The 16119-nt window shown below is 33.9% G+C and overlaps 1 protein-coding gene across 1 annotated transcript; it reads right to left on the reverse strand.

Moving 5' to 3' along the window:
* Positions 1-14117: 14117 nt before the first annotated feature.
* Positions 14118-14639, reverse strand: LOC138856109 (uncharacterized). Its single transcript, XM_070106528.1, has one exon. The coding sequence runs from the start codon at positions 14637-14639 to the stop codon at positions 14118-14120; it is 522 nt and encodes a 173-aa protein (XP_069962629.1).
* Positions 14640-16119: the final 1480 nt, after the last annotated feature.

Below are 16119 nucleotides of genomic sequence, written 5' to 3' on the forward strand. Positions count from 1 at the left end.
GTTTTATTACTATACTTTACTCCAGCGTCAGCGTAAATTGTAATAAAATTATCTTCAAATGAGATATATGGGATATAAACTCAACTGAAGAAGCTAAATTTAATATAATGAGTTGGACAAAAGTGTAGACTAATTTCATTCATATTCCCACACAATTTTTAAGAAAACTTCTTCATTTAATTATTATTTTATTAAAGTATCACACATTTTGTCAGGTGGAAATTCGGAAATTATTATACAGGCTATATTGAAGACAGAGAAAGGGATGGGCTGATTGAATTAATTTTGATATATCTGAGATATACTTGAGATCATATTTTCAAACAATTTTATAAATATATTAGACACACATTAAACGGCATGTTCGGCATAAGGTTTGTTAGAATATCGAAAATATTTGGGAGTTGGGGTATTCGTAGACTAAATTCGCATATTTTCGGAATTAATTTATAATTATATATATAAATAATAATAATTGTTTAAATGAGTTTAAACTCCCTCCTCCAAGTGCACCACTCTACTCGGGAAAAACTGACACACCCTAATGAAACACACCACACCTGTGGTGAAAGGCACTATAATTTTACGTCCTAGGAAAAAATTAAAACAGTTTTGTGAAAAAAAACCAAAAGAGTGCAGTGGAGTTAAAACAAAAGGGCAGTGACTCGAAAAATATAATATATTCACACATATAGCCAAAATTACCAAAAATATGTAAAAACTAAAAAAGAGCAAAAGCACTACAGAAGAGCTAGAACAAAAAGTTTAAATTGTGAAAACATATACAAAAATTATACAAACCTACCATTATATGTTACATACATATGGATATGTAATTAAAACAAACAAAAACCCACACAAGCGGGCGCGGAACCTAAAACAAAAAAAAAAAAAATAAATATAAAAAAAACAATAAACTAAAAGCATACATAAATTGAGCGCAAAACTAAAGCACCATACAACAAAACCTAAACAAAAATACATATTCGGGCGCGAACAAATTTATCCACAAAAATACAAACAACAAAATCTACAGGAATATCCGCTGGACACATTGCAGAGAGAAGCATAGGAATTTTACCACTCGCACATACATACATACATATCTACAAACAAAACATACTTACTATATGTAAATATGTATGCTTTCTGACTAAAAAACTCTTAACAAAAAGCCGTTTTAACAACATATAGAACGGTTACCAAAGTGTCATACTTTCGGGCTTAATTTATAAGAAAAACCGAAAACAGTTTGGTACAATATTGTATGTCCAAATATATATAATATGTTAATAATTATTGTTTGCCTAAAAGCTTACCTTTGTGTTTTCAAACACACATATTCCACCAACATAAAAAACAAAAACATAATTCAAGTATTTACTTGTAAATATTTTCCGGCAATACCCCTTATTTTTAACAAACCAGTAAGCAGGATTGCCTAAAAAAAGTAAGCAAAGGCACAAACATATAACAAAAATTAAAAGACAAAGGAAGAGAAACAAAATAAATACAAACATACATATTTACATACTTATTAAACCAAATTACATATTTACATACACATGCAAGTGCATATACGGGAAAACATCGTGTTTTACCAAATCTATTTTCGCGCTCTCTTTACGTCGCTTAAATATATATGCAAATTTTTAAAAACTTACGGCAAAGAATCTGCCTATCTTTCTACACCCTACATTGGGTATTATTGAACTACAGAATTAAATTTTAAATCTTGCAAAAGAGGTGATTAAATGATTTGGTAAATAAAACACCAAATATTAAAATATACATTTGTTACAACGCAAACAAAAAAAACAAAAAAAACCATACATAAAATATTCTTTTAACAAGAACTTAAGTACATACGCATATGTACATATATTCAAGCAAAACCTCTTGTTCTTGTTAAAACACAAGCAAGCAGGATTGCGAACCAAACAAAAACGCATTGATCTCTCTAAGGAGCTCTCAATTGCACACAAACAAAAATAATATTTAAATATTATATATACATATTAAAACATATAAATTATATTTGTACATATTTTCAAAGTCCACATTGGCATACACCCCGCAATACCCCTTGTAACAAACAAGCAGGATTGCGTACATAAAAAACTAAAAGCACATTGATCTCTTCAACGAGCTCTCAATTGCATTAGAAAATATACATACATACGCACAAACAATCAGTACATACTTATATACAAAGTGTAAAGTATTATTAAATTAAAAGTGCCATATGCTCACAAATATATATTTAAAATAATATACAAATTAAAAAATTATTTCTCAAGTAAATATTTATCTAGTCCGAAAAAAATTGTATATACGTAAAATAGTATTCGGTATTAATTATCATTTATTGCTGCATTTAAATCAGTTTACACTGAGAAAATTTTAATTAACTTTGACACATATAGTAATAAATAACATAACAAAAATGGTTAATAACGACAAAAATCAAACTACACCTGCAGGAGCTACACGCTCAAAACAGGTTGCCAAATTCATTTCCGAGAGTGACAGATTAACACGATACTGCACTCGATTTTCATCTTCACCGATTCAACGAACGATACGAAAACTGCTTAGGCCAGTACGAAAAAACAAAAGCTATGATTTCTAATCAATTAAAGCTAATAAAAACGATGGCACCTACTCCACATCCGAGAGTAGAGCTGCCACAAATTCAAAGTCAAGAGGCAAGTTCAGGCATCCATTTAGAGGTGCCCGCATGTGACACAGAAATATTTTATGGAGGTTATGAAGAATGGCCGTCCTTCCGGGACATGTTCACTGTCGTATACATCAACCATCCAAAATTATCAAAAGCGCAAAAATTGTATCACCTCCGATATAAAACTAAAGGTCAAGCAGGCGCAATAGTTAAACAGTTCGCACTAAATGACGACAATTTCAATTTGGCTTGGGAAGCTCTAAAAGCAAGATATGAAAATGAAAGAATATTGGTCGATGAACAAGTAACGACACTAATAAACTTGCCTAAAATTCAGAAAGAAACAAGTGATGAATTTATTAGACTACAATCCACTGTTTCTAATTGTTTGTCGGTTTTATCGACACAAAATATTCCCACAAACAGCTGGACCCTATACTGGTAAACATATGCACCGCCGCATTACCAGAAAAATCGATACTTTTGGGGGAGCAATCGCTCTCATCACGAAAGAAATGCCCCACGTGGCAACAAATGAAAGACTTTCTAACTACCCAGTACGAAATCGCTGAAAGGGTAGATAAAAAAATAATTAAAACAAAAATTGTTCAACACGACCTAAAAAGAAGCTTCAATAGACTCCAATCTAGTAGCAAAAACAAATTAAACAGAAGTTTTTACAAAACGCAATCGTTCACATCCGAACAGAATAAACTTGCGTAATGCGAACTATGCACAAGAGGGCATAAACTACAATCTTGCGAGATATTTAAAAAATTAAAAATTCACGAAAGAAACAATTTTATAAGATCAAAAAGAGTATGTACAAATTGCTTGTCACATACGCATACTCATAAAAATTGTGAAAGCATATTCAATTGCATCTACTGTCGTAAAATTTTTGGAGTTAGAAGAACTTCCCCCCATTTCAATTACAACCCCAGAAGATCAGTATTGTGAAGACTTCTACAAAGCCACAACTACTCGATCAAATAATGGTCGGCACGTCGTAAGACTACCGCTAAAGCCACAATTTTCCAACTCTCCACGATATGGCAGAAAAATAAAATAAAATCAGAATTTCCTTTGACATCCCCAATATTAAAAACACATACATATATAACCTTTCGACCCCGCAGGATGGCTTTCGCCAATAATGATGCAAAAATCATGAGCTATGTGGTATTGCCAAATTAGTATCCACGTACACATATATATTCCATCGCACGTACACTCGTCCATGCGCGGCATAATTCTCCTACAAAAACGGACACAGTACACAATATTGGATGATACTAACATCCTTGAACGATTTTATCGTTCTCCCGAGTCCATCAGAGTAGTATAATAAATTCTCAAATTTATAGAACAACACAAAAATAAAATTAAGGGATCACCATACTCCCAAGGTGATACAGCGATGCTCCTAGATTTGCAAAAAGCAAACGTCGCATTTATCTAAGCGCTCCTCATATGAGTAGTATATGGGAATCACCTATAAAAAGCTATCCTCCTACTTCAAAAAAGTAGATGTATATTGCAAATACAAATATATTGAATTTACCACATTACTAACTTGAAAAGAAACCGTTCTCAATTCACGGCCAATCACTGTACTCTCGCAAGTACCCCTCTAATTTCTTTGTCCTAACATCAGGGCATTTTCTCAAAGGAGCACCCATTCTGGCCATATCTGAGCCAGGCGTGGAGTCGCTAACCTTAATAAACCGATGGTAAAGAAATTTTAAACAAATAATAAAATTATAAAAGAAACAACCGCAAATACAAGTACCGCAAGTACGAAAAGCAACTACAACCTCATATACCCGCAAAATAAAGTTGCTTACCTTAAAGCACTTACATTCCCATCAAAATGTATACAAAATATGTTCTTAAAACCAAAGCCATTTTATACGCACAGGATATGGATGTACCACTACTTCATCCCCGTGCCCTCAGGTACTTCATCAGCAGTACGCCGAAATACATTCCACAGCACATACGTGTAATACTAGGCTAAATATTCGCCTAGGGGGCCCAGGATGTTTAAATGAGTTTAAACTCCCTCCTCCAAGTGCACCACTCTACTCGGGAAAAACTGACACACACTAATGAAACACACCCCACCTGTGAACACTCAAGGAATTTCACCCCACACAACGACACCACCACACTCTGCCTCTGAGAACAACATTCACGAAGACACCTAACCAAAAGGACGGGATCATCGCTAAATCTATTCGTTAGCACACTGCGTCGCGTAAACAACACATTCGTTTCGTTTTATTAACACATCAAGTGCGTTATAATTCGCTTCGATCCTGTAACCGTCAACTACCATCATTTCGTTCGACATCAGTTCTACACGGCTATATTTATCACGGCTATATATATAAAGTTAGAATCTTTTGTAGCAATAAATAAATTACCACTTATTTCGGATCATAAAGAAATCTGCTTTTCATTTGTCACATTAACCGCGAGTGTAAGTGCCACATCAAAACTTTACAGTGGTATGCGCTTACCTATTTAATCAATAATAATATATATATTATAAATATAATAATACGTTCGGTTAATTTTGCTAAGATATATGGCATCTGGCTAACCGGAAAAGATATATAATATAAGAGATTGGGGTAACATTGACCCGATTTTATCCATTTTTGGCATTACTATATATTATTAACAGAAAAAGATGCCCTCACATACCATCACCAACATATGTGGAGTAAAATCAATATAATGTTGGGCAAGTTTTCGCCCGATTTTACTAATTTTTGGCATAAAGACAAAGCATTATAAGGAAAATAAAGCTCGCATATTCGCCGATATATGCGGTATGAAGTAAACCGGAAGTTCGAAAATACTTCGATAAGATATATCAGGGCTAAGGAAAATATTGACCCGATTCAATCCGTTTTACATACTTGCATACCATTATCAGAAAGGGACTCTCTCTGAATAGCAATAATATATTATATCTCACAGTTTGAATATTATTATTTCCGGAAAAAGTTAGCACCGGGCACTGGGATTCCCATATACCGTAGCTAAAGACTTGAACAGTTATGGTCCCATTTTGACAATTTTCAGACTTGAGATGGTATACCTCAAAAGCACTATTTGTGCAACGTCTTGTCCTAATGCTTGATTTTTTTATTGGAAAGTGAAACTCATATGGAATTTAAAATTGTGCTACAAGTAGATAAGAAATAGGCGTGTTTGTAGACCGATTTCGCTAACTTTCTCATTGTAAAATGGGATTGTTAAAATAATTTTATGTAAAAAATTTTGTTGAAATTGATCAAGTATTTCCGAAGATATTTGAATTCGCCTAAATATGGGCAGTGCCATGCCCATCGTCCAATTTAAAACACCCTTGTGCCATCCCGAATGTAAAATCAAATGTCTCTGACGTATTTAGTTAATGATTTATCGCACTTTTAGTAGTTTTTAACAAAACCGTTATGTAGGGAGTGGGAGTGGCTATCATTCGATTTCATCCATTTTCACACTGTCAAAAGGGTGAAAAAACATTTATTCTGCGCAAATTTGGGTTAATATTATATAGCTTGAATGGTTTGGGAGAAATTTCCGCTTAATGGCGTTTCATGGGCGTGGCAGTGGTCCGAGTACAATACCAAACTTCTTATGGTGCCAAAGAACATGTGTACCAAGTTTCAACAATATATCTTAATTTTTAATCAAGTTACAGCTTGTACAGGCAGACGAACGGACGGACAGTCAGACAGTCACCCGGATTTCAACTCGTCTCTTCATCCTGATCATTTATATATACATAACCCTATATCTAACTCGATTAGTTTTAGGTGATACAAACAACCGTTAGGTGAACAAAACTATTATACTCTGTAGCAACATGTTGCGAGAGTATAAAAAAATAATAAATTTATGAAAATCATTCTTTTAGATCTAACTAAAATAAGATTTAAGAATTATTGATATAAAGCGAACCGGAACTTTTAAAATCTTATATTAGGTATATGAAAGATGGGGGTAGTATTGAACCGCTTTATCCATTTTTGCTATTACCAGATATTACACTGGACACGGCGTAAGTGTATTTTACTTCCCGCCAGCGAAAATTATATTAAAAACATCATTAATTAAGACATATCTGTCATAAAACGTAGAAAACAACAACCAGAGAATCCGAATTCTCGAAAACGTATTTTCAAACAATTTAAATATAATAATAAATTTACTCGTACATATAACTCATACACTGACCGTAGTTATTTTTGTCATTACTACATATTTTTTACAGAAAAAGACTACATATTTTTTACAGAAAAAGATGCTCTCGGACAGTGAAGGAATCAGATGGAATTTAAAACTGTGTTATATGTAAAGTCGACGTCGTTTTTATCTGATTTCGGCGATTTTCGCACTGTAATGTAGGAATGTCTGGATAATATTATATTACTTACCGAATTCGATTGGTTTGGGTGTAATGTGTATGTCTGCAATTTAGGGATGTCGAAAATATTTGCCTTGAGCGAATTTCGTTAATAATGCATGAATGGTTAACGGTATAAAATAAATTTATTAAAGGGCTGGGTCCTGACCACTTTTTAATACTTTTTTCAAACATAGATGTCTCTGCTTAATGCAATTCGTTGTACCAAATAACAGTCTTATATCTTATAGTGGAGCTTAATTATGGTACTTTATGTGTTTTCGATTATTGGCGTTTGTTGGTCGTAGCAATAGTTCGATTCCGCCCATTCCGCAATAATATGCCTCCTTCGGTACCAAGGAATATGTGTACCAAGTTTCATCAAGATATCTTAATATTTATTAAAATTTTCGCTTGCACGAATGGACAAATGGATTGATGGACAGTCACGCGGATTTCAACTCGTCTCGTCATCTTGATAATTTATATACGAGATTTGTTCCAAAAGTATCGCGAATTTTGTATTTCTTAAGAAAGTGTTTATTTATTCATGTTTATCTATTTGGTCCCATTCGAAATAAATATCCCTAGATATAATGCAATTATGAAGTTTTTCAATTCACAAAGTTTTATATGTGCAACTTCCCAGACATCGTCAAGAAACCCTCGACATAGCTGCGATTCTTTTAATAAACAAAGCCTTGCATTCGCAAGGAAGATGCTCTACAGTCTCTTCTTATAATTGTTACATGGTAGCCCGAGTCTGCTGGCATGGCTGCCAATAAGACAGTGACTCCTAGAGCTCTTATATCATTCATTTTGAATTTTAACATTTGGTGTCCTGTAATCCATTGCAGGTTTATCGTGGTCCACTAATATATAAAGACAATTTTTTGCTATCTTCGCTGAAACCTAAGAGATTTTATTGATTCAAAAGCCGCTCTCTGTCTTTGTAAAGAAATATATTTCTTGTTGTAAGCAACCGCTATGTCAGAAGAAGAAGGCTTTCTTTAATTGCTGTGATCTCCGCTGGGAAGACGCTGCAGTAGTCTGGTAGTCGAAAGGCAATTCTGGTATTTAATTTTGCTGAAAAGACACCATCTCCCCCTGAGGTGCGCTAGGTATACTTAATCTGCTTTCGATATTATGTTATTTAACGGCTCCCAGCTAGGCTGATCATCGGCACAGGTCGCATGACACCTTGATCAGTGACTAGTCAGTTAGGTCGCATCTTCTAGGACCTTCCTTCTACGAATGAATTATCGATGAAGGTTTTGGTTAATAGTAAAGAGATAACCATTATGACCGGTCAGATAAATGTGTCTTTGGCTTTTGTATATGTACAGCAGATGATACATAGACATCAAAAATAAGTTTAAAAAATTCTGAAAAATATTGCACCATAAATTTTGTTGTCGCATCATTGAGTTTGAATAACCCCTCCATAAAAGCCCGTGTTGAACTAACAGAACACGCTTTCCCTTATGTGTATATTTATTTAGTCCTACCACACATACTCGCCCAATGTAAACATCATAAAAATATGCCAAACACGTGTATTCGAGTTAATCAAAGTATAAGGTAGAAGCAGGATTGCAGGTTCTTTTAACTACCCTCAATGATGCGGCAAGCCACAGCAAATCACCTTCACAACAACATGATCAACACAGCTGACCACAATGTAATTATGCATATACGCTTTGTTTACGGGATACTATTTAGTTTATTTATTTAGTTAGCACAATGAAGGACTTGACCTTTCTGCGCATCTCTGTTCCTTTTATTATACTCTTGCAACATGTTGCTACAAAGCATAAGAGTTTTGTTCGAGTAATATATAGGGATATATACATATATTATATATAAATGATGACGAGACGAGCTGAAATCCAAGTGAGTATCTGTCCGTCCGTCTGTCCGTGCAAGCTGTAACTTGAGTAAAAATTTAGATATCGTAATGAAACACGTATTCCTTGGTAAAAAAGTAAGGACGATTTCTTTGATGGTCGGAATCGGTGTGTCACGCCCACAAACGCCATTAACCGAAAACATATAAAATGTCATAACTAAGCACAAAATTGAAATATAAAACTGTAATTTCCTATAGGAGATTGTAGTAGCAAGCGGCAACTGTGGGCTAAAAACTTTGAAAAATTGAGCGTGGGGCTGCCCTCTAAGAAAAATCCACATATCGGGACTCTTTCGACTAATTTTAGCCAAACTCGATATGTAATATTATTCCGATATTTTAACACCACAGTGTAAAAATAGGCGAAATCAGACAAAAACCACGTCTACTTCCAATATAACACAATTTTAAATTCCATTTTGATTTCCAGTATACAAATCAAGAACCAAGCAATGCAACGGGATAAAACTTTGCCCGAATAATGCTCTTAGATTAGGCCAGCTTATAACCAAAAATTCTCAAAATCGGACTACAACTGTTCAAGCCCCCAGGTATCGAATATGTGGACTCTAGTTCCTACAGCGAACATACCATCGAAAATATTAGTCAATCTGTGAGATTGAAATTTGAAATCCTTTACTGATAATACTTTGCCCATATGTTAAATATAGGTAGAATCGATCAACACTTCCATTAGCTCCCCTTAGTGTTAATATGAATTTTATGAAGCCAACGCCTGCAAGTAAGTTCCTGTGTTTTATCCTTGCAAGTTGCAAGAGCGTAAAATGTTCGGTTACACCCGAAATTAGCAATTCCTTACTTGTTTTAGGTATGTTCATATTAAATAATTTTTGCTCCATATACTTACATATGTACATATGTGGATGTTCTAAGCAAATGTAAGATGGCAATTAAAAAAACCTATTGGTTTAAGAAATTATTAAAATTTTGGGCTTTCGGAGCATCGTCTAAGTTTTCACACTCGGGTTTGATATCTCTAACAGAGTTTCGCACTTGCTACATGAGCACAAACATCAACAAATCTGTGTATATGTATCTAGTAGGCTTGTTAATATACATACGAACATAGACTATGTTGATATGTAAATATTAGGTGGCTGTAGAGTATTATAGGAATATTTAACGGTGCGTGGTCAGTTCGTGCTTCTGACCTTTAGACAGAGAATTTAGATAACATTATGTACATTGCTTCGGACCAATTGTATCTTTAAATAGTAGTAACATGTTGCGCAGAGTATAGTCTCGTTACCCAGCGTTTGTTTGTAACACATAAAACTTAACGAGCTTATATGTATGTATGTATGTACATCAAAATATTTGGATGATGAGAGTCTAAATGACTTGGTACACGCGTTCCTTTGCATCGTGATTAGGCGGATACTGCAAATAGGTAAAATCAGTTCATTGCCACGCCCTCAAAATTACCTCATTTGAAACAGGTAAGGAAGGGCTAAGATGGGGTGTAACTTTACATTTTATACTCTCGAAATTTGTAGGAAACAAAGCTGGTTAGATGCTAATACATATATACTACTATACACATTAAAATTGTGGCAAACCTTTATATCAAAAATCGAAGACTGATTATTAGACGAAAAAGTGAATGGATTAGAATCTCATTTTGCTTCTTATCCGAGATATTTATATTAAACTCAAACTTATTTACTCAAATAAGATATATTTGATATTAACTCAACCAAAGAAGATAAATTAATATATTGGGTATATGAGGAAAAAGTTATTTAGTATTAAGAATCAGGTATATGGGGGCTAGGGGAAGTTTTGACTAAATTTTATCTACTTTTGACACACGGACACATTTTTTTGGCAAACTGTTCATAAATAAATTTTACAGATTGACCAGACAGTAATAAGATTCATTAATTTGAAAAGTTTAAAATCAAATGAAATTTATGAACAATTGTTAGAAGTTAACAACAATTCAACAAAAACTGGATCGAAAACAAATTTCTCGGCATAATTTGGAACATTTCAAACAAAATAAAACCGATTTATTGTGTCGTTTTTTAAATTTGGATGAAACTTAGTTCTACCACTATGATCCTAAATTGAAATAAGAATTGTTTACAGTGGACTGAAGCTGGTTGTTCAGCTTCAAAGCAGGTTAAGTCATAACAATCAGCAAAGAAGGTTATGACATCAGTTTTTTGGCATGCAAAAGGAATTTTGTTGATTGATTATCTACTGAACGGTAAAACAATCAACTCTGAATACTATTGCAGCCTTCTGGATCAGGTGGATGAAAGAAGTCATGAGAAAAGACCTGGTTTGTAGCACAAAAACTTAATTTTTTATCAAGACAATGCACCGGCTCAAAAAGGTGTTTTAACAATGAAAAAAATCAACGAATTAAAGTACGAATTGCTTGAGCATCCACCATATTCATCAGATTTGGCTCCCAGCGACTACTATTTCTTCAGAAACCGAATATAGAAGCAGCAGACGGGTATTTTGCAGAGCTTCCGGAAAGTCATCATAAGATTGGCATAAAATTATTGCAGGATCATTGGAATAAGTGTATTGAATTAAGGGAGATTATATTCAATAAAAAAATATGTATAATACTAAAAACAGTATTTTTTTAATTTTAAGCGCAGAAACTTTTCAACCAATCTGTACATAGCTTTAGCGGTTTGTGAGATATATGCATACATGAAATGAATTAAGCGGAGGGACACGACCCCTTTTCAAAAAGTTTCAAAACCACAGATGTTCTTTTCTACTGCGATTCACTGTAGCAAATAGTAGTTTGTGTAGTTTTTTGTTTTAGTTTGGTACTTAGTTATGGTATTTTAAAAGTCCTCGGTTCCCGATAATTTATATAATATATATACGTATATAACGCCATATCTAACTCGATTACTTTTATGTGTTACTAACACCGTAACACACTATAGCGCGAATATAAAAACTGAGAATATCCAAAGTGCTCAACAATTCCATGTAGGGTAATTTTCATGTACGTTCATTTATATCAGAATACTCATATCCCTACAAATACTGCGGCAAGTCTAGGATGAGTCCGGGGTTATTCACAAATTAACATGTTACTAAAGGCATTTTTAATTTTTTATAAGGAACTGACTGTTCCCTTTTGTTTAAGTATAACCTATGACCATTTTGTACCTAAAAGGTTATATAAAAAGCCTAATCGCACAATTTTTTTAGGGATGTGTATAGTGAACTTTAATTCTCTATAAAACGGCGGGAAGTGATAATAGCAAACATGAGTTTACCTAAAAAAGTCAATAATATTATATATACTATAAACTGCATATGCACATACATACATAAGTAAATGCATGCACAGGCTGGTACAATGGATTTTCAGATGGTGTGTGATGTGCGCCATTGGGATTATTTACACCCTTCTATTTTCGTACGCATATTTGACAAGTGTACATATATACATATGTATGTGCCTACACTCGGTTTCATTCGTGGGTTAATTCTTTTGTACAGCTCTATATAAAAATTAGTCAAACCCTTATCTCGCCGTAACGATGGACTCTTTAACAACAAAGTTACTTATCGGTTTTAGCTTAACATACGTGCATGCACACGTGTGCAAAAATACTTTTGTTTTTATATATTGCACAATTAGTGTCATTTTATATATGTACACACATATATATAAATATCTACAGGCATGCAGAGGTAATTCTTTTAGTGTGCTAGTCTGACCGACTATTTACAGTCGTCTGATCCCCTTAATACTTTTATTGGCACATATTCTATTCATACAATCGTTCTGCAACATACAAACAACCAAACTGATGTAGGCTAATCTTTTAATGAGTTTAACTCTTAACCATATTTACGAGTCGTTATTGAATTGTATGCCCCATGTTATGTATACATAAGTGTACACCCAGCAGTAGAAATGTTTTCTCTTCTGTTATATTTTCTATGTCGAATTTTTAGTTTGTCAAATGGAAATTGTGGTTAATTATAACCTCCTGTGTGTTCTCTGTATATCTGATATATATTTTAAGAGCTTTTTTTTCTGTTCATAAGGCTTTATAAGTAATTGTTAACATTTTCTGGTGATGTAGTATGGGATTATATTTCTGTGTATGGTGCTTAAATACTGTAAAACTACAAATTATATTGTTTAATACTTCACTGATTGATAACTTCTTAACTGGAAAAGTAAAATCCACACACTATTGTATCTGTTCCCGGTGCTCGTTTAAAAACATTGATTTGGTGAGGATTTGTTTTTTATTTATCAAAACTAAATATTAGTATTTGTAGTAAATTGGTTGTTAATTATGTTTAAACAAACTAGTATTACATCACAGAACAATAATTTCGAAGTAATTTGCCTGTAAGATTTTCTGATGGTTATCTGTGTATATTCTTTCTACATATATGGTATAGTTGTGTGCAATTCACAATGCTGGTTGATTGCAAGAAGCTTATCAAGCTAAGTTTGTCTAATACTATTATTAAACAATGAAGGTCACTGCTGTGCAGGTATATTTTGCAAATGTGGCAACACAATTGTAACGTAGGATTGAGGGCATTTGTACTTTTTACGTTGGAAAGAAAAAAATGTAAAAGAGATGTACAACATATATGTACATATGTATGTGTATTAGCAATTATGTGGAACTAGAGCTGAGACATTCCGGCCAATATGGTATTTAAGATTTATCAAGGAGATCTCGAGATCTACAAGTAATTCTCTACATCCTTCACAAATTGGATAATAGGGGGGAAATTTCACTCATTAGTAATGGCAATGTTGAACGCTAAGTATATTAGAATGGACTTAAATCTTTACAACTTGAATCGGTTCTAACAGATGACCCGCCGCTTTAACGATGAAGAGCAAATCATGACTTCGTAATTAACTTCCTTCTCACAATTCCGCTTTAAAGGGGTCATCCCGTAAGACCCTGTTTTTTAGGGATTTTTTAGATTTTTTTTCTACGTCCAGTAAATAGACAAAGCTTTAAGGGTTAGGGAGGGGACGAACAAAAAGGAGAAAGTCAAATAAACATACATGCAAATTCACGTTACATAACTGCTCATCAACATATTTATTCACAAACTTATTTGAAGAAATCAGTAATTTGTTTTTGCTTTAAAGTAGGTTGTTCATTATCTATAGCATTATCTAGGATACAAAGAGCGGAAAATTCTTTTTCTTCTGATTTGCTTGATTGTTCAATAAAATCACGTAAAGTATTTAATGCTATTCTAGCCTCTTTGATTGAAACTAATGGAGTGCATGGTATATCGATTGGATCTTCTGTATCATCTTCTTCGTTTTCGTTGCTCGGAGATAGTGAATCAAGTATCTCTTCGTCAGATAATTTTCCCGCAGTCATTACTCCATCATCACATGTTATAAAATCGTCAAAACATATTCCAGGTGCTATTGTATTCCATTCCTCAGGAGGTCGTAGAGAATCATCTTCAACTTCTTCGGTTGTTGACGAAGAAAAACCACAATGACCAAAACAGTTTTTTATAGTGGCAGCAGTCACTTTACGCCAAGCTTTATCAGTCATCCGCATGGCTTGCAATACATCTATGGAAGTTTTTTTTCCTTCATCTAAATCTCGCGCCATTCTTCTGACTACTTCTTTGCGATATAATGATTTGAAATTTTGTATAATACCTTGATCCATAGGTTGTAATTTTGATGTAGTGTTTGGAGGTAAAAACTCTACTCTTACAGATTTCATCTGTGGGATATCGTTGTGTGCTGTGCAATTATCTATAAACAACAGGATTTTTCGTTTTTCTCTTGTCATTTTCTTATCGATGTCCATGAGCCAGTGTCTGAAGATTGCAGATGTCATCCATGCTTTAGTATTCGCTTCATATCTTAATGGCAGTGATGCACATTTTGAAAAACAGCGAGGTATTCTTGATTTACCAATAACAAAAGGTGAGAGTTTTTCTGTGCCTGACATATTCGCAGCAAGTAATATGGTTAAACGCTCTGTGCTTTGTTTTCCTCCATGGCATTTTTCATCTCTAAATGCTAGAGTTTTGTCGGGAAGACATTTATAAAATAGAGCTGTTTCATCGGCATTGAAGACATTTTCAGGCTCGTAAACGCTTAACAAACCTTTTAATCTTTCATTTATCCATGAATGACAAGTTTCAATATTTACACTCGCACTTTCCCCGCAAACTTTCTTAAAAACAAGGTCATGCCTACGCTTAAACTTTTCCAGCCATCCATTGCTTGTTTTAAAATTAGAAAATCCTAAAGAATTTGAATAAATATCTGCCTTTTCTTGTAGCATGGTCCACTGATACTTATATTTTCATCACGACACTGTTTAAACCATTTTAACAAACATTCTTCTAAACCAGGAAACTCAGATATACGCTGTCTTTTGCATGATAAACTTTGGCCGCTCTCAACTTTTTTCAATATATCTTTTTCATTTTTTATTATTGTTGAAAGTGTACTTAAAGGTATATCAAACTGTTTTGCAACATCCGTCTTGTTTTGGCAAATTTTTACTGCTTCGAGTACTTGCAGTTTTTCAGCAAGACTCAGAGTTTTAAGTTTACGTTTCACACTCATTGCTTATCAGTTCGTTATAAAACTGTTTTACGGAAGATTGTAGGTAGTGGTCGTAGTTGCAGCGAAAGAGGAATTGAAAAGTTGAGCTTTGCATGCTCAGCTTCTTGGAAAAGTCGCAAGTAGCTGCGCGGCAATCAAATCATCAGCTTTGCAAGCTAGTGGGGGGAGTGAAAAAACTATAGTCTGCTCTCTCCCTCCACCAGCTTGCAAGTCAAGCTATAGTCAAAATTAATTCAATATTCGAGATAGAGAGATCTGAGTGTAGGTATTCGAGTTATGGAGTGTAAAAATATACAGAAATAGCTTCTAGGGACTCACTGAGTATTTCGAGTAATAGAAGGTTAAAATTTCGAGTAACGGAGGTTTTACGGCTTGTAGGGAAGGGGATGAAATATTTCTTCGAGTTGGAGAGGTTTTCGCCTTATCGAGGTTCGACTTACAGAGGTTCCACTGTATTTAGACAGCATAAATATAAATTTAAGCTAAAAATATTGTGTAGAACGTGG

Source organism: Bactrocera oleae, chromosome 3, assembly GCF_042242935.1.
Source record: "Bactrocera oleae isolate idBacOlea1 chromosome 3, idBacOlea1, whole genome shotgun sequence".
NCBI lineage: Eukaryota > Metazoa > Arthropoda > Insecta > Diptera > Tephritidae > Bactrocera > Bactrocera oleae.